The 27,152-nt window shown below is 42.5% G+C and overlaps 4 protein-coding genes and 2 non-coding genes across 6 annotated transcripts in view; 3 read left to right on the top strand and 3 right to left on the bottom strand.

Annotated features, from left to right (window-relative positions):
- Positions 1-228: 228 nt before the first annotated feature.
- Positions 229-2,608, top strand: SARC_06675 (hypothetical protein; the record flags this gene model as incomplete). The annotated part of the gene is made up of 4 exons (XM_014299411.1): positions 229-321; positions 810-1,097; positions 1,782-1,844; positions 2,225-2,608. The coding sequence occupies 4 exons, from the start codon at positions 229-231 to the stop codon at positions 2,606-2,608; spliced, it is 828 nt and encodes a 275-aa protein (XP_014154886.1).
- A 1,648-nt stretch (positions 2,609-4,256) lies between these two features.
- Positions 4,257-4,328, bottom strand: SARC_30140. Its single transcript has one exon. It is a non-coding gene; the product is annotated as a tRNA-Trp (tRNA).
- A 614-nt stretch (positions 4,329-4,942) lies between these two features.
- Positions 4,943-5,014, top strand: SARC_30139. Its single transcript has one exon. It is a non-coding gene; the product is annotated as a tRNA-Trp (tRNA).
- Positions 5,015-11,060: 6,046 nt separating this feature from the next.
- SARC_06674 (hypothetical protein) lies at positions 11,061-11,294 on the bottom strand (the record flags this gene model as incomplete). The annotated part of the gene is made up of 1 exon (XM_014299410.1): positions 11,061-11,294. The coding sequence occupies one exon, from the start codon at positions 11,292-11,294 to the stop codon at positions 11,061-11,063; it is 234 nt and encodes a 77-aa protein (XP_014154885.1).
- Positions 11,295-13,950: 2,656 nt separating this feature from the next.
- Positions 13,951-14,607, top strand: SARC_06673 (hypothetical protein; the record flags this gene model as incomplete). Its single annotated transcript, XM_014299409.1, has 2 exons — positions 13,951-14,046; positions 14,374-14,607. The coding sequence occupies 2 exons, from the start codon at positions 13,951-13,953 to the stop codon at positions 14,605-14,607; spliced, it is 330 nt and encodes a 109-aa protein (XP_014154884.1).
- Positions 14,608-21,505: 6,898 nt separating this feature from the next.
- The window catches only part of SARC_06672 (atypical/ABC1/ABC1-A protein kinase), a 7,154-nt gene continuing 1,507 nt past the window's right edge, over positions 21,506-27,152 (bottom strand). Inside the window, exons 2-9 of the mRNA XM_014299408.1 lie at positions 26,553-26,731; positions 25,990-26,210; positions 25,560-25,734; positions 25,061-25,333; positions 24,318-24,426; positions 23,533-23,616; positions 22,409-22,522; positions 21,506-21,658 (exon numbers count right to left, since the gene is read on the bottom strand). Of these exons, the coding sequence (XP_014154883.1) occupies positions 21,534-21,658; positions 22,409-22,522; positions 23,533-23,616; positions 24,318-24,426; positions 25,061-25,333; positions 25,560-25,734; positions 25,990-26,210; positions 26,553-26,731 (1,280 nt within the window). The 3' untranslated portion in view covers positions 21,506-21,533. The remainder of the gene's footprint in view (positions 21,659-22,408; positions 22,523-23,532; positions 23,617-24,317; positions 24,427-25,060; positions 25,334-25,559; positions 25,735-25,989; positions 26,211-26,552; positions 26,732-27,152) is intronic.

Below are 27,152 nucleotides of genomic sequence, written 5' to 3'. Positions count from 1 at the left end.
AAGTAATAATTTATTATATATATATATATAATATATATATATATATATATATATATATATATATATATATATATATATATATAATATACATGATAGTTATTATACATCTGAGCGGCACTTTGCAATGGTATTTATATTCCTTAGACCTTGTCCGGGGCATCCCATGAAGCTGGACTAGGACTATCGTCCGTACTCGCATGGTTTGATGAGGTGTCTACATTAGGTATTATGATCAAAGACAAGCAACACCGGCCAGGACAAAGCTTAAACCTTGAGATAAACCGGATGCCGGCCTTGCAGAGTGTCCAGCCGGGTGACAAAGTATGTGAGCGTGAAGCTCCCGTATACTGGTGCCCATTTGTCATTTTGAGATTTAGTATATGATTTGGGTATTAAAAACCGTTTTCACAACCATGCACATGTGAGAATTGTCGAGTGCGAATGTTGTGAGTTGCAGTATTTACGTGACTTACTGCAGGAACACTCGGAAAAGATATTCTGAAGATAAAGCGCCGACTTGTCTGCTGAAAGGCTGCGTTCGAGTGGTGCATTAGTAGCCATATATCATTCACGTGTGGTTTTATCGTTCGAGAATTCCGGGATGATTCAGCCTGTTTATTGAGTGAGACTGTACCTGTGGTTATGAAAGGGCTTTCCAGCGCAATTGTGCATAATGGTGATGCAATATACAGATTTCTCTCAGTGAGCCGGTCATCGTACCGATCTGTTCCGGTCGGTGCTTGCACTCGATCTATCCTGTTATCGAGGTTTTTGCAAGCTGACTATGGGCTTTCAATTGCGCGTTACAGGTGTACGTCAGATCCCGACCACGGAAAGTCGGCAAGTCCGTGGCATTCTGTGATCTGGAGTTGTACCGGATCCCTACTCCATCGTCTGGCACCGTGGACGATAGCCATGTAGACTCCGAACGGGAAGTACTGGCCACTGGCCGACACACTAAATATCTCGACATGGGTAAGGCGTGGGACGTGGCTACGCACCCTCTGTTGATAAGCACCGCGCGAAAGTATTCACAGCGCTACTTCGAAAACAACCAGCATACACCGGACGACAAAAATCCGTCATGCTCTGTAAAGGTAGGTAGATCTACTCCAGTTTGGCTGTGCAACGCTCGGTTGCTATTCTAACCTTGTACCGAGCACTACGCGGAAAGAATGTATTTGTATTTACATATATAGCTGTTGTTTGTGAAGTATGGGTGAGTGTGCCAACGGTATGCGCTCCCTTTATACCGTGAATTTTGTGGCTTCCCTCTTTCTATCATTGTTGCATTGTTTGATAATGGTATTAGGGTATTTGATTGGCTCTAATCTAATGAAGGCAGGTGCGGGACGTATTTGTACAACCAACTTGATGGCTTCGATTCTTGCTTAAAGGGGCGCACCGTGGTAGTAGTGAATTATACGACTTATTGCAAGATTTGGTTACGTGTAGCTATATTTTCATACACCTGGCTTTTGAAGTGTCACACTATACTCATTAAGCAATATGCTAATCCTATGTCTGGCATAGGCCAGCTTCGTCACAAGCTTGTGAATCAATGTAGTTTGCCAGACCAACGCCATATGTGATCGTTCTCTACAGTGTGGGAAACTACCTGTGAGCACATACATGCATTGCAATTATTGCGTTGCGTAACTCCAAATAAATTTTTAGTGCGATTTTGGAAATCCTCTTTAACTGAAGAAGCTGACGTGTGCGACAGATCGGACAGCTTTCCAAATTAATTGTGACTTGACATTGCGCCTTCTCCTCACCAGGGTGGCGGAGTTGATGTGATCGGAAGCACGTGGAAGGGATTAGGTTTACAAACAGGATCGCAGGTGAGAAAGTTTTCTGACAAGCCCTCTTTTGGGCTGACGATGACTGGATATTGAACTTGAGCTCATCCAATTGACAATATACGATGTGTATCACATAGAAGTAACTATCACCTGACGATATACGGTGTGTATCACATAAAAGTAACTATCACCTGGCAATATACGATGTGTAACCCATAAAAAGTCTTCTAGTGGCTCTCTCTGGACCCTCACTGGTATCTTCCATATACAATTGTATAAAGGTGCACACCACTCTTTGCATCTCCCTGTGTAAATGCTTGGTCACGCCGCTTGCATACATCGCAAGTGTAATGTAGACAGCCAGCTATCATAACATATACATGACTCACACGATATACTGCCAAACATGTTGTACGCAGGTCAATCCGATTGAAGACTTCCTAATGAGCTACCCTCCGGGCACACGGAAATACAATGCAACCCTCGAAGTCAGCGCCGCCACCCAGAACCCAATGGGCAACCTGCACGGAGGAGCGGCTGCATGCGCTGCGGAGATGGCCGTCGCATTGGCGCAGGATGCGTGGGAGCAGGACAGCACCACGTCTGCACCTTACACTCGCGAGGATTTGGTAAGCATGTCGGCGGATTTCATGCGACCGAGCAAAGGAAAGGTGTTAGTGCTAGTCACAAGACTATTCGAATCACCAGCCATTGAAGTGTCCTTCATCTCCTACAAATCGAAGGATATGGAACCTTCCTGCAAGGTCGTTTGTGTGATGGGGCAGCAAGGACGGAAGGATTAGACGGGCAAATAACATTTGTCTTTTGAGTTTAGAGTATCGCTTATGCAGCTCCCTTAGTCATAAGCTTTAACGGGAAAGCACGCCAGCGCTTTACGTACACTCTGATTGGTGTATATCGGGAAACAACAAATGCGATTTGACACGGAACGAAAACAGGTGATTTGAAAGTGTGCAACGGACCGTGGAAAGAGGCCTTAGCGCAAAATGGAACTGCGGTAGTCATCATACGATGTTATAGAATATCATTCTATTGAAGCGAACATGGGACATGATCTCCTCACAGGTGACCGTCTGTAGATCTATTCAATCTACTTATTTTGTATGTCAACGAACGCAACTCGAGAGTCCTCACCCTAGCTATCGGATTTTGTGGATAAGATATGCACATAAAGTGCTGTCAGAGATCATGTGATGGAGTTATTGTGTAGGAGGAGTGCATATTATTGGTACCAGTGCAGAGAAGTCAGACGCGATAAGGAGAGCGTACTCTGATGCTTAGGCTGAGTGCAACCGATATACACAGTATAGATATCTGGAACGACGGCACTCATAACAGTTGACCCTGCTAAAATAATGATAGCAAATACCTAAAAGACACTAATTTTGAAACAGAGTGGTTTTCTGTCTGGTGATTTGTTCGGTATTTTTGTGAAGGCCAGTATAAGCCGTAGTTGTGAGTTTCGCTACATATTCTTGGCACTCGCCCTTATCATTGGCACAGTAATGGAATCTTCAGGTGTTGCATTCTTAGAATTCTGTACAGCAAAATAGACTTTCAGTGCAATCGAACATATGCATGTAGTTGTGCATAACGATGCACATAACTTGAGTTCATGGAATACGATATTCGCTTGTGTTAAAAAACCAGTTGGGACACGTACAAGTAAACAGCATGCGCGAGTAGATGAATTTACGATATACATTGTCGCAATTTGTTCAGATAATGCATATACGATACACAGTCATAGTGTATCAAACTCACTTAATCAATACACAAAGTGCGACTGAGAAATCTGTTGGATTTAAAGTTCAAGTTATAGAAGGAAATCACATAACACATCATGCTACCATGTTCGCTTCACTATTTGTCTATTGATTTTATCTATAACTCATTTAAGATTGTAGGCTGTTGTGTAGAGTTCATGCAATAGAAGCAACGTCATGCATGTCAAGTACGCGAAGATCCTTGCCATTATGCTAGTTTGCATACAATCTACACGTCGACGCCACTTGTCAACTATTTAATTGGTACATTAACGATTCAACTTTATACGGTTGTTCTACTACCGCGACGACAAAAGCAATCATACAGACATTGAGCCAGCATTGTTGCCCTACCATTCCGTCACGATGCACAGTATAATTAAAACGATGAGGAACTATCAACAGAAAAATTTATACTAAGTCGACTTTGAGCACCTGTTTTGTCCGCAAATAACTGAAATGATTCGCCCCTCATCTACATACCCCTCGAGCTCGAGTGATAGTGGTGTAAATAAACCAAATATACTATGTGTGAGAAAATACAGTTGAATTTGTATATATGCAACACGTTACATAGGCACCAGGTGAATATCGCCCCCTACGCCGGACAACACAATGAATACTGCGGAGAAATTGTGATGAACATTTATACGAAATAAAAATGTGACCGGTGAAAGGATCGAACTTCCGGCCGTAAGGTTTGGAATCTTACGCTCTACCGCTGAGCTAACCAGCCATACAACATTTTCAATCTTTATAGATATATAGGACTGTAAAGACTTTAATATTTACTCATAAATATATTTGAGACAGCTATAAATATTAATAAAAACCCCAGTGTTCTATTTTCAGAAGGCTGTGCCCCATCACCCCTTCCTATTTATTTATCTCTAAACCCATAGCCTCCTAAAAGTAACAACTAATCCGCACTATTTTTGTTTGTTTGTTTCTATTATATTCTTTTTAAATAAATAAAATGTCGTGCATTCATTTCTTGCAACGAGGTTGTCGTACTTGTATTTATTTAGCTCATAACAAATACCACCTTTCACCATCACAAGCAAGAATATCTTTCATGTACGCATTCGACGCCCTGACACTAAATAGCTGAAGATATGATTAAATCACCGCGTATAGTCTGGCTTTTTTCAAAGTTACCTCAGCTCTCAACCAGCGAGAACTCCGTACACATATAATATAATAGACTATTGTCTGGTTACTTTCGAACAACTGTTTCTGGAGACGTGTATTTACCTCTTGTCACCAACAGTAGAACTAAATATAAATATATGCGCGATACTTAAAATTCAGAACTATACATTATATATTAGCATTTAAATCTCTCTTCATGGCTGGTTAGCTCAGCGGTAGAGCGTAAGATTCCAAACCTTACGGCCGGAAGTTCGATCCTTTCACCGGTCAATTGTTTATTTTTTATTTTTTTTTAATATATTGGTATCGGCCATAATTGACCTGCCTGACGTTCACTACTGTTCCTTGGTGTTTCGACTCATCCATATGTCAGCTAAGAATCGTAAAGGTTCTTACCGACAGACTCTTTCTGTCAGTCGTGAAGGTGAGTTATATGTACACCTCTCAACGACCCGTATGTGAATTGACCCTTTAGTATATGGATGCCAATTTTCCATCAATTCGCGTTTCTGTTAGCTTCCGCTTCGCCTTGAAAGCTTTCTATGTCATTTGTTACGGTTCAACATGCATGCATATTGCACCGATTTGATGACTACAAATAATACATATAAATATAAAGCAAGAATCAATAAAGATAAGTGGATTGTAGTATACAAAGGTTATCGCTGCATATTCGGCCCTTAGCAAGTTTAATTGTTGGACTTATCCTGCTAACGGCAATATTGAGCTGTATCGATTTGACTATAGTATTATTCCGCAGGAATGTCAGAGCCGTACTCGCTAATAGGCACCTTGTACCCATTGGAGGCAAGTTTTATCTGTTGAAATACCTTTTCATGAACAGATATCTGAAATGACACCACATGCAGGGTATGTATTTAATTATTTGACTTATCCTGTCAGCGGCAATGGAGAGCTGCATCGATTTAAGTACACTATTCGGAGTATTGCTGCCTACAAGTTGAGCAAAATACGGCTATTTGCCCGTTTCGCAGGAACGTCATATGCCAGTGCTCGCTAATAGACACTTTGTATCCAGTGGAGGAAAGTTTTACCTGTTGATAAACATGTCAAAAACAGCTACCTAAGCATGACGCCACAGCCGGGGTATGTCGTGAGATTTTATGTATACCAATGACGGCGAAACATGTAGAAAATAGTATCACTAACTTATATATTTTTTGTCGCGATTTAATATCTCCTTACGGTGGAAAATTTGTAACTGGAATATTAATGTAGAAAAATATTTTTGTTATATCTTGAGAGCCACGTCAGGGTGCCCGCTAGCTGTACATATGTTTGATTTTACATGCCCACCCGCTATCGTAGATCATAAAAGGCCACTTCAAATTCACAAATTCACAGCCACTGAGAATTTGTTGTATAGTAACCTTGTGTAGGACAGTGAGCAGGTTTTACAAAAGGGAAAACAACACATTGTTGGTATGGATTCAAGTAGTATTATATAGTACGAATTCAAGTAATATTATATAATACGAATTCAAGAATAAGTATACCTGACTTTTGATAGTATATGTATATAGAGCAGATATGTAGGTTCCTTCTTTGTTGCACGAGTTTGGGTAATTTCAACAGTTGGATCGAAGGTCAATTCAATCACACTCAAAGTTCTGTAGCTGGAGGTGTATAAAGCTTGCGTGAGTCTTACTCGTGTCACTCATCACTAATTTGGTTGAGAGTGGAGCTACTAGCAACTCTGGGAATATGGTCAGATTGGTAGAAATTGCATTCTTACAGCAGTCACTGATTATAATTTCAAAAAGTAGAAAGACTACCCTGATAGAAAACTTAATTGACGAATGGCGGTTTTATGTACCGGTCGAAGTACTAAAATCGACCAACAACGTGTCATTCGCCTACCAATTTTCGGAAGTATACCGGTGTTGTATATTTGCCGCGAAATTGTACATATTTGAATAAACGTGGCTGAGATATTCGAAGCGGCTTCAATCTTTGTTTATACAGTCTAGGGATAGCGAATTGATACAAATGTTTGTAATTTGAATAATACTGAAACGTACTTATATATTTATTCAATGTTGATCGCAGCAGTCTCTATACAGCAGTGTATACGAACACGTAATTTGTAATTCATACTCTATAGCTTTATCTATCTCTATTCGTACATACACCTTACTCAGCCAGTTCTACGTGGTGACATTCTTTGCTAACATTGGCTGACGCTTATGTATTTACTTTCCTCTGTATACGCAGACATACAAGAACAATCATTTTCAATGATTCGATGTATATATATAAAATATAATTTAAACTCATATTAGCTACTGTACATCCAGCGGTTATATCCGTATCTAAGAAAACGTAGCTTGGTAGAGTTGAGTGTCATTAGTGGCTTCTTTGTCAGTGAGTAATAAATATTTGCAATCACTGTTCAAAGAAAAGTATGTTTCGTACCGGTATTATTTTGCATCAAGCATGTGAATGTAGCCTAGCATTCTACGTTAACGAGCACACATCAGAATCTAAATGACAAAGGGGAATACACCACCAACCGACTAAGATATCATATTCTGGAATACAGAAAAGGAAAGAAAAGCAAAGTTCAATTACTTGGCACTGGAATGGGCTATCATTATCAAGGAATTAAATGTGATCGAGGATACTATGGGAAATAGAGCGTAAATAACTTATTAATACTGTCTCACTGGCAAACAAACGTCTTCTTATCTATATAAAGTCCGTCTAATTAGGGTAAATATCAAAAGAAATTAAGTTTGGTTATAGCCCTCGGTATTGATATGGGAATTTTAAGACTGAGACTTTTGTCTATATAGGTCCGCTCCTATCACTCACTACTTCGGTCTATACTTATTTCAGGTCATCAACAACTCAGATTGAAGCGATATCGATTGGCCGCATCCATGCTTCAAATCTATCGTTCAATCATAAACATCCACGGCGTCTTCAAAAATCAAAACAACAAGCTGGTGCTGGATTTCCGCTGAATCTCGAACCTAACCACTAGGTAATTCTCCACTCATTTGAGACATAGACACGCACATCTAGTTGGCTGGCCAGAAAGATAAAGCTTGTCCAATTTCACAGTGGAATATTTTGCTCTGATAGTATTTGATTATAAATCAGTCTCCACTTGCTGCCGGAAACCTTGTCTTCTACATATTTAGTATTTAGTAGAAAATTACTACTTTCAGAATAACCAATTACAGTCCATGATAGAGCATCCCTACATTAAAAAATACTATACGTCTTCAAATAGCCAAGTTTGCATAGTTTGATCGGCGCTATATTTCCTTTACGTTTTATGTATTCCGGATTTTGAGAGATATTCGTCCCAACAAGGTGTTCGATAGCGCGAAGCTCTCATAATTCACGCCAGCACATATACCACTCTATCTCATAGCAACAACCGTCCACCACCTGTATGGCAGTGATGACAAAGGCAGTTGTATTGGAGAAGCTCTGTATTGGTTGAGAAAGTTCAATACTAGTTGATATATTTAGAACAGACAATTATCATTCATTCCAACATGATGTCCGATAACTCAGAGCTCTTATACTGTACACCAACTCATTATTTTCTTAGGTCATGTCATCGACCATCCACCAGGTACTTGACAATGATGACAAATGCAGATGTATTGGTGAAGCTCTTTACCGGTTACGTAAGTCAAATACTAGCTGTTTACTTAAACTGCTTGCGTGCTGTTTGTATAGTTATTTTGCTATCATCATCCTATAAATAGTAAATATTAGTAAATCTATAAATTTTTACACAGCCAGATTGTCGTGCGATGATCGATATAAGTTTTTCAATAAAGCACCCAATTACAGCTCTCGGATGTCACGATGTGTTATACATTAGCTGTCCCCTGAAGCCGTGTTCTATCGCAACTGGATGTCCGACGACATAAATCTTATATTTCCACGATGACTCATTTTTTAAATTTTATGGCCTGAACTTTTTGTCATGTGGTTTTAAGCCAGATGGTACATCACGGGAATGTGTTAGAAAACGATGCTAAGTGACATAAGCTAAATACAAAAATTCCAAGAGTTCAAATAAATCGACAAAATACATTAGATACGTCTTCTGCTATATGTTTAATGCGTCTGTCAGGGGTCTGCAAAGATATACCCGTTGACAGATACCAAGCGCACACTTAGCTGCGGAAACGCAAAGCTTTCATACAGCTGGGTTGTTCCCAGATCGTACAATGTGGTACGCAATGTAGATTTGATACAGTTTCGATCAGCAACTATTGTGTCTATATATGTAGTATTAGTTGTGATTGGTCAATCGAGTGCGAGAGTCATATTTGCATATGGTAGTATATACTTTGTCGCAAATGAATTCCCGTGCAGTCACTATCTGCCTGAACCCCTCATAAGTGACGGTCACGGGTTGTGTTCTGTTCCCACCTGATTGGCATGTGCGTTGACTAAATACTGTCGCATCATACAGGAGTTCGTTGGTAGTTGCATCTGGCAAAATTGTGATTGGATCCTATTAGCGTTTTGCTGATGTTTGGCGGTGACACCTTTGTGATTAAATGCTACTTGCAGACTAATGAGTAAGCTGTTTGAATATCTGGATCAGTGGCATATGAAGAATTAGCATATTGCTGAAAGTCTTGAGAACGAAAACTTGCATACCTCTGATTTTCAAGTATGTTGTTGAATCCAACGTGTTGGTTCTGTAACCAGATAGGCGATCAGTGCGGGTGGTGTGGGCACCACAGTGACCCTTCACATCATGTCACGGACCTGCATTCATCTTTCACGGACTCCATGACTCTTCAACCTCTGTTTTCTCTGCGGCCTCTAAAGTTGGAAATGTGATATCTGCAGATACGTGAAATATGATTATAACTTTTACACTTGTGGCAAATGAGGTCAGTCGAGGCGGCAAATGCATATTACAGGGTTGTAAGCGTGGTAGGAATAATATCGTTTATTTCAAAAATGATAAGTTACAATGTATGTATGTTACAATAGGCGTGGTAGTGTTTAAAAAATGGGCTTTGATTTTAATGGCGGTCTGTCGTGCATAGGCCGAAGTTCTTTTGTAGCTTTATGACATACAAGTGTTAGACAGCTGATGATGAGTTATTTGGGTGATATAGTCCTTGTGGACAATACCGGTCAAGAAAGTGAGTTTTTCGGAGTTATAAAGAGTGCTATTCATATTGTAACCTTCGACAATATTGCACTCAAGCGGAGAAGAATGTAGTACCTCTGCTCATCACCACGTTGTCAAATGGTGCCAATTTCCTGTGTACCTTCTCCTACATTACTGTAGTTATGATACAAAAGAATATACACGATCATAGGAAAAAATAGTTTGCAATGCGTCGCCAATACAGTTGTAGAGTCTTTCCAGTTCTGTCGACTTTCCAAGCTCGACTTACGTCTTCGAATGTGGGAGGTTTCATTTTGCTGTAGATCATTTCGCTGTAGATCATTTCGCTGTAGATCATTTCGCTGTAGATCATTTCGCTGTAGATCATTTCGCTGAACTGTTCGGAGCGTCAGATAACAATATGCTCCATGTGTAAAATGTAGAGAGTAGCTGAAAAGATACGACCAAAGGAAGGAATAGACCTCTACTCAAGTACGAATATCTCAGCTAGGAAAAGTCCACAGTTTGAGATAACCGAACCGAGTCTTTATTTATGTTTTCTATTTCACTAGACTCGGGTTTCTACTTGAGTGTTTCTCTCTCACGCGGAGTCTTGATTTACATTCTCAGCTGTAGTCTATCGCTAATATTTCTGATGGCCCTACTATCAAGAATTATTTGGAACCGGACCCAAAACTCCGTATTTTATCATTCTGAGGTTTTGGGATTTGGATTGGCTTTGTGATAATCTGGTCCCTAGATGCTACAGCCCCCCTACTTTATGGTTCTCAGCCTGCGTAGGAGTAGAAAGTGGCATCTTACAGTACTAGATTATCTAGAGGTTGGTTTTTCTGTACAGGGAAAAACTCGTCCCTTAAGGGGTTAAGATGAAAAACCTGTCACCATTATCTATTCTTACATATTACCTATTAACTAATTGTACTATCAAGGGAATTCTCAACCACACCCATCGGAGTCAGTCTTGACCGGTGCTCTCGGTTGATATCAACTTGGCCCAAGAAAACGCATCTCAACGGTGGCTCTACAACCGAGACTTTGGTCCTTATTTCTCTGGTATGTTGGCGGAGCATGCTTCAAGGTGAGAACAAGGGGAGTGTCCCTAGGTATCAGTGAGACTTGCTTATATCCCCCGCCTCGTGCGCTTTCTGTTGCTCCATGACCTTTCTTTAGTGCTCATTGCTGTTGATTTCGTCGGCCTTGATTGCCCTCATTTGCGTCGAGTGCGTTGACGGTATAGTGTAAGAACATCAGCATCTGCGATGTCTGATTCATGCGTCCAGGTACGCTCTCCATCTGTCCATTGCAGTAAGTACCCCTGGGATCCATCACCTCGGATGGACGGCCTGTGGTCGAGTATTGAGGATAACTGAGTCCTCGGTTGGTTGTACGTGACTGTTGGAAGTACATGTTTTTGGATCATTGGCCATTTTTACGAGTCCAATTAGCTTATCACTTACCGAGTTAGATTTTTCCGAGGATTTAGTCCCATCTAGGTTACCAACAAAATACCCGTTGACCTTCCTGCATACTATTTTTTTATGGCCCGCCATAGAGTGCTGTCTTCTTGTTCATTTCACCTTGTTGATAGAGGACAATGACAATGTCCCCTTCCTGGAGGTGTACATACTTCTATTGTTCTTTTCGGTCGTATGCTGCGCACATCACTTGATATTGCGCAGCACTAGTCTAGTTATGGCCTAGTGGCCTGTTCTAGATTCTGTAGTCGCTGTTCCCAGGATACTGTTGTACTGGGTGCGTTCACTGCTGTGCTGTAGTCAGCGAGTTGGTTTTTTCTGCATCCATAGTACACATTAATTATAGGTGATTTATGTTGTTTTGATCAGCACAGGCTGTGACCCAGTTGTAGAAACGGAAGTCGAGAACACTCAGTTAACAGATTTTCTTAACAACGGTAAGAGGTCTCTATGTGATCGCTCGTTTGCTCCCAAGACTTAAGGTTGTTACGGGCGAGAGACTAGGTGCAGTGTCAGCGCTTGTTTAATGACTTTTGAGAGTATATCATTGAAATGTCCAGTGTCTTGTTCTGTCTGTATAATTTGTGGGAACTCATGTTCACACATTATTGGTACCAGTGTTCTTACTACAGGTGCTGTTGATTTGTCCATCATTGGTCTGAGTATGACATATGATGAGTTTACATCTAGCCACACTAACACATATGTGTGACCTCTGTTAGAGTTCAATAGTGGGCCTATGGTGTTCACTTGTACTATGTCGCCTTGGAATGCGGATGTGATTGATCGTAAGGGATAAAATTACTTTCTGTGTATTTTATTTTAAGACACAGTACTCATTCTTCAACGTATCTGTGTACAAAATTTTTTTTTTTTTTTTGGATTTGTGGCTAATCGTGTCTATCTGCTAGCAATTTGTTTACCGTTTCATCTGCTGTGTATTGTCCCAGATTGTGGTATTGCTCGATCGCGTGGACGCGTGACTTGTATTAGGTCTCATTCGATTTATCCCTAGTGTTTACTGCTTGTGATGCTGAGACGTGTATGTCGGGTTGTACCCGTCTTGTGTCAAAGTAAGGAGATATAGCTCTTACATTTGCTACCAATGTGACACCCCATGAGGTCTCGCCACATGCTTTCGAGTCTTCTTTATGGAACGTGTTGTTCGTGGTTTCCACCAGCATCGGGGTTTCTTCTAGCTAAGATAGGAGTTTAGGAATCCACGTTGTATTTGGGTAATATGGAACACAAATCGTGATGCTGGTTGCCTCTTCAATGACGTTGTCGAAGACATCCGGCATGAGTTCCCACGGCGGGGTTGCCCATACATTTACTTCCTGCACCCACTTCTGTAGGAGCGCATTCGGTTCCTTTGTGTAGTATTCATCTGTGTGGGCATTTTGTGCAGATGCAAATAGTTCTACTGTGAATTTTACAAGCCGCCTTTTAGCTTCTTTGTAGGATCTGGCGTGTAGCATTCATTATATAGCTGATATGATTAAGGGCATGCTTGTTTCCAAGGCGGTGTACTCTTGACTATTGTGTGTTATTTTGTTCGCGTCTTTTAATACCTCCGACGTTTTGGTATTGAATGTGTCATTCCTATCATATGGTTGTCCCTGCATGGGACATGGATGATGGAGGAATGGCGGTGGGATATTTTGTAATGTTCATTTGCGTGAGCGCTTTATGATCTCTCCATAGTGTTATGTCCACTCGTTTGATGTATTCGGCGTATTGTTCCAGACTGTATACCAGTGCTAGTAGTTCGTTAGTGTGTGTGCCATAGCATTCTTGGGCTGGGTTCAGGCCTTTAGAGAAGTAGAGAATATATTTTCTGACACCATCTATGATCTGGAATAAAGATCATATGCCGTTGTCACTAGCATCGTTCATGATTTGAGACGACACCCCATCAACTGGGTATGCTAGTGTCGCCGAATACACGATGGTTTCTTTGAGTTCTTCCCACTTCTTATTAAATTCCGGTGTTCATAACATAGATATGTTTTGGTTCCTTTCACCTTTCATTAGGTTGCAGAAGTGTTTAGTTGTGTGAGCATAAGTTGGGGACATGGCCACGCGTATAGTTTGAGAGTTCCCCCGCTCTTTGCAGATCTCTTTTTGTTCTGGGTAGTTGCCAGTCCATCATTATTTTCTGTTTTTCGGGATCAGCTTTGAGTCCTTGTGTGGCGACTCCCACCCCTAGAATGTTGTCCACTTTGACCGTGAAGGCACATTTGTTGTGGTTGAGTCGGAAGTTTGCTCCATTCAACCGTTTAGATACTTTACGTACTGTCTTGCCCTGTTTTCCTTCTTTGAGACTTGCAATGACTGTCATCCACACACACTTGCACTTCTTTAGTTAATCAAGTGGCTTAACTCGCTCCCGAAAGTTGCGTTAATACATACCCGACTCCCGAGTGCTGGTTGAGTTTCTCAACCGACTCTCGAGCGTTGATTAAGTTTGTCAACCGCTATATTATAAAAATAGCTGCGTCTTTACGATACGGGAAGACATCATGTGATCAGCGTGAGATTTAGTTACAGAGAAGTCGAAATAGAATAGCATCGAAGTGTTAAGTGTTATGGAGAAGATTCCTCATACTGACAATATGAGTTTTCGCCCGTGCCAGCCAAAGAGGCTGAACACTTACACAAATACCTTAGGTATAAAACTAAAGGTGAGGTCAGAAATAAATACATGCATTTTACTTTATTCAATGTCTACTACATTACACTTTAACAACTTATCAGGTTACTCTGATCTTGCGCTATCAATATGCCTACTGAGAACTCTAAGGATAGTAAGAACACCACTATTCTCGGAAGGAAGGTCGTTAGAAAACTCAGACCATCCTATCCGTGAATTGTGAAAGAATACCAACAATATTGACCTATCCGAGCCCGTCTAGAGGCAGGGCTTTAAGGTTTTACGGTTTAGAGGGGTAAAAACACACAAGGATATAACTGAGACAATTGTCAACCGCACCTTATCCCCACTACTACAGACTGAGATCAGCCAATTCATTGATAAGCCGTGGGAAGCTTTCGCCGCACTGAAACGAAAGTTCGAAGCCCTGACCGAAGATGATATCCCGACATTAGAAGGAAAAATGAACCGCATCACACAAGAACGGAACGAATCTTATGCCAGTCTTATCAGTCATCTCAACATGTCATTTGTAAAATTCAAGAACGCCGGAGGTTCGAAGACCAATAACAACCTATGCGCTATCCTATGACAGGCTGTAAACGGTAATAATCAGACTGTTAAGATCACGTTTGAAACACCCACTATGATGACAATGCCGTATGATGAGCTCACCACGTATCTCATCGTATTAGATTCCGACGAAAGTGACCCATCTACCATTGTGCACGCTGCACATGCAGCTATATCGAAAGGAAATGGTGCATTTTGCAACAATCGTAGACATTCTATCGGGCAATACCGCAAGCTACAAGCAATAATCAAATCGTGTACCACTGGTAAAACACGTAATCAGGGTCGTGACCATGACGGTCGCAAACTTTACGATCGAAGGATTGACAATTTTGTTCCTCGTCACGACATGAGAGACTACAGATGGATGTCCAAGAATAATGGCAAGCATAGCCGACCTGATTCAGATCGTGGCTATACATGTAAATAGCGATACAACAGAAACAACTCCTACCAATCCCGCTATGATAACCACGATGATCATGACCGACAGGACTACCGAGTAGATGAATCCAATCGACGCGACTGCACTGATGGTAGATATCCCCAGTATACACGACGTTCACAAGACAGTGACAAAAAATACCGATCCCAGAGCAATCGACGCCAAGAACATGAAGGCAGACAGGGCAAAGCAATGTCAGCGCAAGTGTCCGATGGCTACCTACTAACGGACAGATTGCATTCTACTAACGGACAGATTGCATTCTCCGCAATTAACCCTAGAATCGACAACAAGGATGTGAACGATCAGTTAAACATAGATTCAAGAGGTGGGTACTGACTAGCTTGTGATACTTGCGCCACCATACATGTACTTCCATATTTGTACCACAAGCATCATCTCGTCCGCAACATGTGCATTAATGACCGGTATGCGCTCGAAGTAGCTGATGGTACAATCATTTGTCCGAAGTTTGTAACTCAGCTAGAAAATCTGGGGGACGTATTCATCAATATGACATTCACAACTGCACTACTAAAAGTATCAGCCTGCTCGCAGCATGCCACTGCTCATTTAAATTCACCAACAATATGATATACATATTGCTACCAAGCTTTGGAACCATAACAGTACGTGAAAAGCACATAAGATACTGTGTGCACATCGACGACATAGCTATGACTACAGTGGAACCATCGCTGGAGAAAGCCAACCAGATTTCATGGCACAACAAGCTTGCGCACCCCAGCTACGTCCCAAAAGATTTGCCCTACATAAGGCAACCAGAGGAACGATGCAAAGCATACACTATTGCTAAGAAGAAGAAGAAGAACACAAACAAAGAACGACAGCACGAACCTGCTACCGAGCCTCTCGAGTTAGTCTTCGTGGACATAATAGGCCCGTTCGCAACGTCAATAGGATCCAACATCCACTCTGTATCAATCATAGACGACTTTTCTAGCATGACCAAAGGTTATCCGATCCGCGGTCTGAAAGCTACAATAATTCTTGACGCTATGTTACACATTCGATGAATGGTATATTTTAACTCGTAGCCGAGTTCGGTGCATACAAATAGATCGAGGCTCACAGTTTACAGCAAACGTAACTAGGCGCATGCTTGCGTATTTGAGATAATGCTCAAGGTACGTACCTACGGCCACGCCACAATATCATGGCAAAGTAGAGAAAAGGCATGGTACACTGGTCCCTAGAATACTTGCACAACTGAAATACGCACGTCTATCGACTACTAGGTGGGCTGAATTACTGATTTAAACCACCAACATATACAATGCTATACCCACCAACGAGAAGAGCTTATCCCTATACGAGTAATTTACAAAATACGCATTTCCGATAGATATGATGAAAACATTCGAATATCGCATCGCATCAAGAACCGTGATCCAGACCGCAAACTTGACGATAGAGCACTGAATGGCATTCTTCTTGCGCAACCTTTGGACACAACACCGGACTCGTATCGTATATACTCACCTCTGAACAAGTGTATAAGACAAAGCCGAGATGTCTATATATTCGAAGACGAATTCTTTGTCTGGGAAAGCGATAAATGTACAACCGCTATCGGACCACCAGACACTACGAACAGCAGTACATTCCTCCAAATTAAAAATGGCGATTTCCAAACAGACGCAAGGACAAAATATCGACAACGAAAGACATGCTTAGCCAACGAGCGCAGTCAACTGTGATGCAAAAGTCGAGCAGCACAGAACAACTACAAATAATTTCATCGTCAACACAACAACTTGTTGAGAGCGAAGCTCATATCGGTGAGTCGGAGGCTCCCGCAGTGAAGCAATTATAGTTAAAAGAATAGCAAAAGATCGTCAAGTCTCTCGAGAACTGCGAAACCTTGCGATGAGTGACAATAATGTCGACTGGTATCATCATGACAGACACCGAAAGAGTCGATCTCCTAGACTACGCACACTGTTATCTCATCGACAGAGAGATATATGCTTAGCCAACGAGCCCAGCCAACTGTGATGCAAAAGCCGAGCAGCTCAGAACAACTACAAACAACTTCATCGTCAACACAACAACCCGTTGAGAGCGCAGTTCATAATAGTGCGTCGGAGGCTCCCGCAGCGAAGCAATTATAGCTAGAAGAACGGCAGAAGGTCGCCAAGTCTCTCGAGGACTGCAAGACCTTGCGATGAATGACAATAATGTCAACTGGTATCACGGTAGCCGCCGTAAGAGACGATCTCGTAGCACTACGCACACTGTTATCTCAGCAACTTCAGCAATGGAACCGAAAACATTCAAAGGTATATATGAGATTCCAAACGCAACTGATTGGGAAGAGTCAGCACGTTCGGAGATGGGGAGATTGGTGATACAGTGCAAAAATCACTATCCCACCTCGGATGAATCAAGAAAGTCACACGACTTAAATCACGTCTGAACGTAGCAGCATTGAACGTAAAACAGGGAATCGATTACGATAAAGCTATGCCCCAGTAGTAGTCAAGGAACCACTCAGGTGCCTAGCTCTCATGACACACTACGACATGAACATTCGAAAATACGATACAGCTTTGGCCTACCTCGCTCAAGAATTGGATACCCCTAGCTACATGCGAGTGATCTCATTAAACAATTACTTGACAGACAATTATATGAAAGGCACAAACAAGGAGACACAAAAGTCAAATGTCAAGTTGACCGTTGCGTATACGGTTTACCACGTAACGGGCGCTCTATTCTTCGGTTTGCTATATACCACGATTATAGACAAGCACAATCGAATGGAGCACTGTTTAACAAACAAACACACAGTGGAGTTTGTTTCATTTTTGTACACATAGACGACCAGCTTGTGGCACACCAGAGTAAGACTGACGGGCAGAAACTAGCTGACGCAATGAAAGACAAATAGAACTCTTTCGATATGGCCATACTTTTTGGTTTCTCAGGTGCGAAGTGGAATACACTCCGGAAGAGTATGTCTTCATCAACGACAACACAGAAGAGAAATATTGCAGGACACAATGGGGATTAATAGACTGTAAACCAGCATGGGTGCCAATTCTATAGTTGGACTATAAAGTAACAGACAAACACGCATATATCCCAGAAAAAGCGGCAAGCTCAGACGTCTCAACAATCACACAATACAACAAGCTAGTGGGTCAGCTACGATACCTTGCAGATCAAACACGAGTTGTAATATGCTTTGCTGTTTTGATCCTAAGTCGCTATCTGTCAGCACCACAGTACCACCACGTCAGAGGTGCCAAGCGCTGTTTGAAGTATCTCGCTGGTACTCAAGACTTCGGTCTCGAATACACAAACAAAGATATATTCCTTATCTGAGTGCATATAGTTGCTTCGCTAGCAATGACACAACAAGACGATCCACCACCGGGCGGGAGGGCATTATAGCAGCCGCACCGTTTATGCGGGGAACATATTTGCAACGGCTAGTATCAACTTCTACAGCAGAGGCAAAAAACGTCGCACAGTCTGGTACTGTTAAAGACGCAGTACGGGCTAAGAAACTCTTCACGGAATTCGACAATCCGCTCGTCGAACCTACCACCATAAAACAGAACCTAATGGGAAATGGTATCACGAAATCCCGCCGTACCAAACATTTCGACCTATGATATCGCCACATCAGAGGACTCACAGCGAACAACACCATCAAGGTAAAAGAAAAATACCATCAGAGCAGCTACTCAGCGAAATTTTCACGAAGCCTCTCAGCCAAGAAAAGTTCACCGATACACGCGACCGACTAATGACTCGGATGCCAGTATCAACTTGGTTCAATGCATAATAAAGGTAAGTACTTTAAGGTAAGCAGGTGCCAAATGCTTTGATTTTCTATTTATGACTGCGTATTATATGTATTAATAAAATTATAAACAATGTACACTCGTACACTCAATATGTATATCTATGTATCTGTTTACATACTTGTTTCTGTCGATAGACACCCAAGTATTTACTCGTGAAATATATATATATATCCCTATCGTGTTCTATGACAACCCCTTCCCCACCCCCCACTCACTTTGTACTTGCGAGTACTAAACGTAAACTATTTTTTTAGTACCATGCAGCCTGACTTATTGTCCTTAATTGAGTACTTCGTTGGTCGATTCGATCAAAAATTTATCCTGTTTTTACCGTATCCACGGTAAGAATAGGAAGCCGGACCGCAACATAAGAGCCTCGCATTCCCAGACCCTAAGGGCAGTCACAGCCTCTCAGTCCCAGTCTCAGGCCTCACCCCAAAGTCAAATATGAAAACCGCGACGCAGAAAGGAGCTTACACCAAGCATCCGAAATTACTAACAGTATGTACTGACTCTGTAGTCAAAACCTCGAGAATTCCCTCCCGTGCAAAATCGCGATGCCTGTCAGCCTGTCACTGTACAGAGGATCGCCAAACCTACAAATACCTACAAACAATTTGATATTTTAGAGGTTCACTCCTTCTGTCTTCACTCTTCAGCCTTCAAGCTACAACCAACGAGAGAAAAACAGACTTGTTTCAAAATTTCAGTCTTCACAGCCCACACTACAGACTCCAACTCTGACTGTAAAATTGAGGGGGAGTAAGAGACTATAGGTCTCAGACCAGATTTACAGCAAGAAGCCCTCTTTAAATTCTAGAAATCATTAGATTAGGATCACTCCCGATAGCTAATCAAGTTGCTTAACTTACTCCCGAGAGTTGAGTTAAGATGAAAAAAGCCAACACTTCTTCACATTCTCGCGGAGAGGAGCGCAACACACATTCAAGTCAGCGTCGTTTGCCATACACACACTCACATCTCAATTTTAGAGAGTCATGGCAAGCTTTCTCATGAACATCAAAGAGTGCAAGTGTATGTGGATGACAGTCATTGCAAGTCTCATAGAATAAGAACATCGCAAGACAGTTCGTGAAGTAACAACATATGTGCCTTCGCGGTCAAAGTGGTCAACATTCTAGATGTGAAAGTCACCACACAAGGATTCAAAGCTGATCCTGAAAAGCAGAAAAAATTGATGGACTGACCACTACTCGGAACGAAAAGACAGGGTGATGCTTCAGTTTGATTTGCGTACAACGTGCTCTCGATTCCGGTGTATGGCACGGCCATACATGTGGTTCATGTTGTGGTTAATGGACACATCAATAAACATCAATAAATTGAATATATAAGTATATATCATGGAGATGATTAAAGTCATACAACCTCAACAGGACCATATCATAGAGGATACGTTTGGGCTTGGCTTGGCTTGGCCTTGAACTTGGAAAACTTAAAACTGTATTGCATTCGCAGTATGTTTACACTGAATGTCAGTATATTGATAGGCGCACTTGTCTCAATGAGCTTAGATGTGCCGCATAGGAATATAGTATTAAATTGCTCTAAGCTCCAGAATATTCAGTAAATCAAAATTCATTTTCTTTTATATTGGTACGTAATGGATGAAATGTTCCCGCACCTATTGCACACACTACCAGGCGCACGGTCCCAGTGCAATAAATTGATCCGTTATGAACTCCATAGTGCCAATGAACTGTTAACACGGTGATGCGTTGTAGTAATTTGATTAATTGGCTATAGCGGCAAGCAGTATGATCAAATGAATCGAATATAGAGAATGGTGCGAGTGTAAATATACATTCTCCTAGCGATAATAAAAGGTCTGCATACAGACTACAAGGGCGATGAGAAGCACGACCACAATAGACCAAACAACCATCCTCGGGTTGATTTTCTCAGCGTAAATTTTCTTAGTATTTCAGAACGACCAATCTACTTGTCGCACTAGATGCTCTGTTTGAATGAATCTGCTCTTTTTGATACCAATGGTCGTCCGGCAAAATCGATCTCAATGCCATTAAATAATGTATCTCCTCAGGTGCCACTCTGACTCGATTTTTTTTCTCCGACTTTTACGCTTGTCAAGTGCAAAAGACCTATGAAAGACACCTATGAAAAACAATATGATATGTATAAGCTGAGGAACCTCAATGACAAAAAGTTTCTGCCAGTATGTCTATTCCTGGAATTTCCGTACAGAGTGAGCTGCCGTTTGGGGGAACGATTATTGTAATCGATCTCATCGATATGCTCGCCGGCATTTGAATAAGAATTCATGTTCTATAATACCTTTCGAAGATGAATTTTGTGATCGAATTCAATTTCAATGTCGGAGTAGTTCGCCAGAATGGTAGCCATATGTAGCATTCCGATCCAAAGATATAACAGGGCCGATTCGACATTTGGTTGCAATCATATTTTTCGAATCATTTATACTACTTGAATATGAGTTGAACGGGTGATTCTAACCTCTCATCTTCACATTCACCGATCCGCTATATGGGGCGGTGCTAGCAAAAGCAGATTTGTTTTTGACGAATAGACCAGAAATCCACATAAGTAGTTGTAAATCAGATTGGCAAGCAATGCAGGTTAAACAATCTGAGTCCAGATACACCAATTATTTATTAATTGTTAGGTTGTGCTAAATTCGTACTGGTTGTATATATCTTCGAATAAAGTGGAGACATCGATACTCGCTCTCAGCCGCGCACAGATTAAAAAGGCCCCGGACAGCTTACGGTGCAGCGAGTAGGTTTCTGATAAAGAGATAAAAAGCAGAAAACAAATTAGTCAGCAAATTGGAACGAAGTATATCGCACTATCAAAGTGATATCAATGTGCAATGTAATACACAAGGGAACAAACGCGTTCACACGCAATTGGATGCTTTCGCCCACCAAGGACTTCATTGTACACGAATACGAATCTTCCATCTCGATCGATTGATGAAATCACAAGAAGTAGGAGATTGTGAACCGAGAGCTACATCCGCTCCTTTAGCGAGGACGCGCAACAAAAGCGTTGTGGTGTTGAGTATATCACAGGAATCCCTGCCAGTGCGAGATAGATCAGTGATCTCATGGGGATTCGAAGTTAAACTTGGGATATAATACACCTTTCAGTAGAGCACGGTGCTTCAGAAAGTGAACTTTATTAAAAATAAACATTTGTTTATTCACTGGTATGACGAGCTTCCAAGTTTTGTAAACGCTTGACACGGTGTTGCCTCACGCACGCCATTTTAAATGGTACAACCAGAATATTCGAGCGGAAACACTGAGCACTCTCAATTGAAGTTAAACACAGTACATACACGATGTTTTAAATACATTGATCACTATGCTGACCGAGTGTCACGCGAAGCTGCACATCGCACACCTAAAACTGTGCATGGAGATAGTCCCGTGCCAACAAACTATACAAAACACGCATTACAATACACCAATCACTCACGAACAAGACAAACCACTCACACCATATATTGCACGTGCACATTGCACACACACCTTGTGGGGGTGGTGTCAGGCGATGCTTCAGCATAATCGGGATGAGCTCGTTGATACGCCGGGTGACGTCCTGGCCGTGGAAGTCGAACTTTCCTTTGGCGGCAAAGGGTTCGCCTGCAGTGTGCGCGTGGGAGTATCTGAGTGCTAGAACCAGAGCTGGTATGTTGTATAGTGTGTGCTCTATAGCGGACGTGACATTTAGAGAGTACGAACGTGTGTAGAATGCAGTGTGCATGTTTGACAATGACAGTGTGAGTAGCTGAGGGTTGTAACCTGTGCGTGCGTTGTTGGCCTGCTCCAATGCTGAAGTGTATGTTCTTGTACCCTGTCTTCTGTCTGTGTACTACGCTTGTCTCCCATGCCGAGTAGTAGAGATGCCGATACTAGTGTATGGGTAGCGCAGTCTCTATAGGCGACACTTCCTTTGACTGTAGGACACATGAGCACAGGCATGAAAAGAGAAGATACACCATTCTACTATTAAATCAAATGGTCATACATAACATGCCCACCATACACATTTTCCAATAATGTGTGCATATATCGAAACAGCTATCGATCAGTCATCTGAGCCAAACGCAATTCAACCAAATTTAAGTACTTGCGCACAGGGTATGCGGGCTGCCATAGATCTGTACTCGCTGGCATGTGCAGAAGCACAACTATACGCTAGTATACTTGTCTAACCAGTCGACAGCTATGTGTATCTGCACGTAGTAAATATATAATATATAAATGTGTGCATGACACGGCCAATTGACATACATGCAGTTGGCAATTGAGAAACATCCTAGTATCAAAAGACGAATCCCATGGTTCTTCAATTTCATTACAAATCCTCTAGACATTGCTCACCAGCCAGAGCCAACCAATCAAACACAGGAACGGAGAGGCACTCACGTGCCACATAGATACGTCATGTGCCACACAGATTCGTCACGTGCCACACAGATACGTCACGTGCAACACAGATACGTCACGTGCAACACAGATACGTCACGTGCCACACAGATACGTCACGGGTCACACAGATACGTCATGCGCCACACAGATTCGTCACGTGCCACACAGATACGTCACGTGACACACAGATACGTCACGTGACACACAGATACGCGACACACCCAGAATCAGCACAGCTGAGCAATGTGCGTCCACCATAAGATCGGCTTCAAACCCTGTCAGATACCCCAGTTTATGCGATGCATCTACAAGGACAGGAGAGCAGTTATAACGTGTATGTGAGGAGAGCGACGAGTGAATACATTTGCCATTAGCTGCTGAGAGAGCATGCGATAGCGATACATCGATAAGGGGCAGGCGGTATATACACGAGAAACAAAATGATCAAGTTCAGCGGTTTGTAGTCAATCCGTAGTCAATGCTACAGTGTGCGTAGTGAATCGCTGGTGATGATAAAGTGCCGCGCATATACTAGTGTTGCACGTGGTTGAAGGAAGTGTATAGGCAATCAGCGATCAATGCAGTACACACAGCCACAGACCATTTGCGGAAAATTGCACCGGAACCCTCAGCTCAGGAGTATGAAGAGGCCAGGATACGTATAGAAGCAGCTCTCTATGTAGGTACAAGTGTAAAGCTGCCACACACGCAACGCTGAGACACACACGACAAAAAGCAATCAGCACACGTGCATGAGGAAAAGAAGCTCCGTGTTTTTTTGGGCCGATGTAGAAGTGGCCTGCGATTAAATGCCCTAACAACGGGGTATTGGGTAACCTAGAAGTGCACACAAGCCTCTTTATAACACAACCAGGCGAGTGCACCCCAGGGTCTCCCGATGGTTTACAGCTGCAACAACATGCGTGACGGGCTCCAACAATCTCATCAGGGTGCGCGCATGCATTCACGAGCACGCGCACTCAGAGGGACAGAGGCGTGTACATACCAGCGATACCCTGCTTGTTGTTGTCAGCAGCCGCTTTGATGACGCGGAGGTACTCATCTATGAATTTTGGTTCGTATCGCCGCGCAGCGCCGAAGTCAAGAAGGTTGAGCTGTGTACACAAAGGCGAACGTAGGTTCAGCCACATACACAGGAGGATTTAATGTTGATACGTGCTTAGGGATACACATTATATAACCATACAATGCCAATATATACAGGTTTTCGAATTATGGGGCTGGCACTGGCAAATCGAGGTTGCCTCGAAGTAGGTAGAGAACATCGGGGATACATAGACGGTATATAAACCTTCAGGTGCAGATATTAATAGGAACTTGCCACGCACAAACAACACATATGGCAACTATGGTACTCGCAGGAGTAGACAGCAGAGTGCTGATACACACGTCAAAGTAAATCTGTAGTGCAAGCCATTCGCACACACGCATTGCACACATCTGTATTCCAAGTGTATGTGGTGCATATGCAGATTGCAAACAGCGACACAGAGACATTGTATGTACCCAAGCACATGAATAGAGGCATGTACAGGCAATGAAATACCCGATGTTTCACAACACAACGAGAATTGCACAATTCTCACATAAAAGTGTTGTCCCTGCAGGAACGCACAACATAGAGGTGTCTACACATGTGGCTACGCCGCTAAACCAGACACCACAAGTAGTGCTACTACGTACAACCTACAATATCAGCAACACAGACACTCAGCAACGGCACAGCACCTGATCCTTGTGTGAATCGTACAGGAAATTGGCCCAATTGGGGTCTGTCTGCATGTAGCGCCACTCGAACAACTCCTTCAAACACAGCCGCATGACATTGTAGGAGATACGATTGCGCACATCCTGCGAGAAGTCCTTCGCCTGTTCCAAAGGCACTCCATCGACGTACTCCATTGTAAGCACCCGATTGGTGGTTAGTTCGTGATCAACCAATGGGATGTGATAGAATTCGTCGTCTTTGAGCAGAGCGCGGAAGTTCTCCATGTGTTCGGCCTGTGAAGGGATGCCATGTGATGAGCAGCAAGCAAGTAATGTTGGGCAAGTGCTGGAGGCAAGGCCAGACACTGCGATGATTGAATGCACGATTCGTTGCATATACATACGCAGGAGAGACCTCCTCACACTCCAAACAGATACCAGATACCTTGGTGACTACCACGGTAACAAACAGGGGTACTGTCTCTCTCATGCATGGGTTTTAGGGGTTTAGAGAACATACCTCTTTGAGATACTGGCACTCTTCCACCAGCTCATCTCTGCTACAGGTGATGCTTTTCTCTAAGAAGGCACCTTCCGGTAAGGCATTGGTCATCTTCAGTAGTCGAAGTAATAGTCCAAAGTCACTGTCGATCGAGTCCGCTATACCTGGGTACTGGATCTTGACTGCCAGTTTCCTGCATATACAGAAGGACCCAATACAATACATATGATAAGAGCACCATAATTATGCATAGAAGCACGAGGAAACGCTCGAATGCACCGTCATACTCATACAGCACCCGTACCCATTTAGATAAACAAGATGCAACTCAATACAGCTCACATGCGCAGTATTTAGATAACAAGAAGAAACTCAATACAACTCACTTACGCAATATTTAGATAACAAGAAGTAACTCAATACCACTCACATATACACACATACACACCGGCCATCTAAGCTCTGCGCACGATGCACTTGGCCTATGCTGGCAGCAGCCATAGGCTTCTCCGCGAAGTCGCTGTACCTCTCCCGCCAATTCTCTCCCATCTCACTGGACAGCACATTCATCATCTGATCTGCGGGCATAAAGTCGGCACTGAGCCGCACGCGATTGAAGATGGTCTGGATCTCTGGGGCAACCATAGTGTTGTCTTGGATACTCAAAACCTGCGCGTGTACACGTAAGAGACCGTATATTCGTTGTTAAGCTGCACTGTGGTGGTATGCATGAACCCCTTCATGAACACTGGGAAACAAGTGAATGCATATGTAGTGCACAGCCGCCACGTGTGTTTGAAACGCCTCGCTCATCTCGCACATGGCATTGAGGCTACGGTATGTATCCGTCGGATGTACCACACAGTTTACGCACAACACAGAAGAAACCACACACCGATATACAATGCAATCATACCTACACACCAGGACAAAGACGTATTCCATGCATACACAAGGTCGTTAGTACAAACAGGCACACAGGGTGTTGGTACATGTGCGTACAAGCCCTACCTGTCCAAGCTTTAGCGCCGCACCCCTCATGCGACACAGCGTATTCACCATAGCATCAGCATTCCTCTCCGTCATCACTCGTGACCTTCGCCGGCCTTCCACAGGTGTAGCTGACCCCATACCAACGCTCTCCTTGACTCTGTCTGTCAGCATGTTCGTACCAATCCGTGTGAATAGTCCTGTGTCGCAGGGGGTAAGTACGGCATGAGATACAACACCATAATCGCACCTAACGACGGGAGTGTATGGGAGAAATAGTTCTTGACATTGACAACAAGTGCACGGAGACTGACCACTAGAGGATGTCAACACCAGCGATGTAAACAAGAATCTGAACTTACAAGAGACGAAACCATTCATACGTATAACCCTGGAGAGGTGATTGATAAATCCCATTTTCATCGGAATAATGAAATTCCCAAAAATATCATACATACGCTTCATACAGACGTCGCACTGTAGTATAAGAGAATACACACACACACACACACACACACACACACACACACACACACANATATATATATATATATATNTNTATATCTATATACATATATATATATATATCTACATATATATATATATATAGTAGTACGGAAC

The sequence above is a fragment of the Sphaeroforma arctica genome, assembly GCF_001186125.1.
Source record: "Sphaeroforma arctica JP610 unplaced genomic scaffold supercont1.486, whole genome shotgun sequence".
Lineage (NCBI taxonomy): Eukaryota > Ichthyosporea > Ichthyophonida > Sphaeroforma > Sphaeroforma arctica.
The sequence above is the reverse complement of the archived record's forward strand: the minus strand, read 5'-3'. Positions and strand labels throughout refer to the sequence as shown.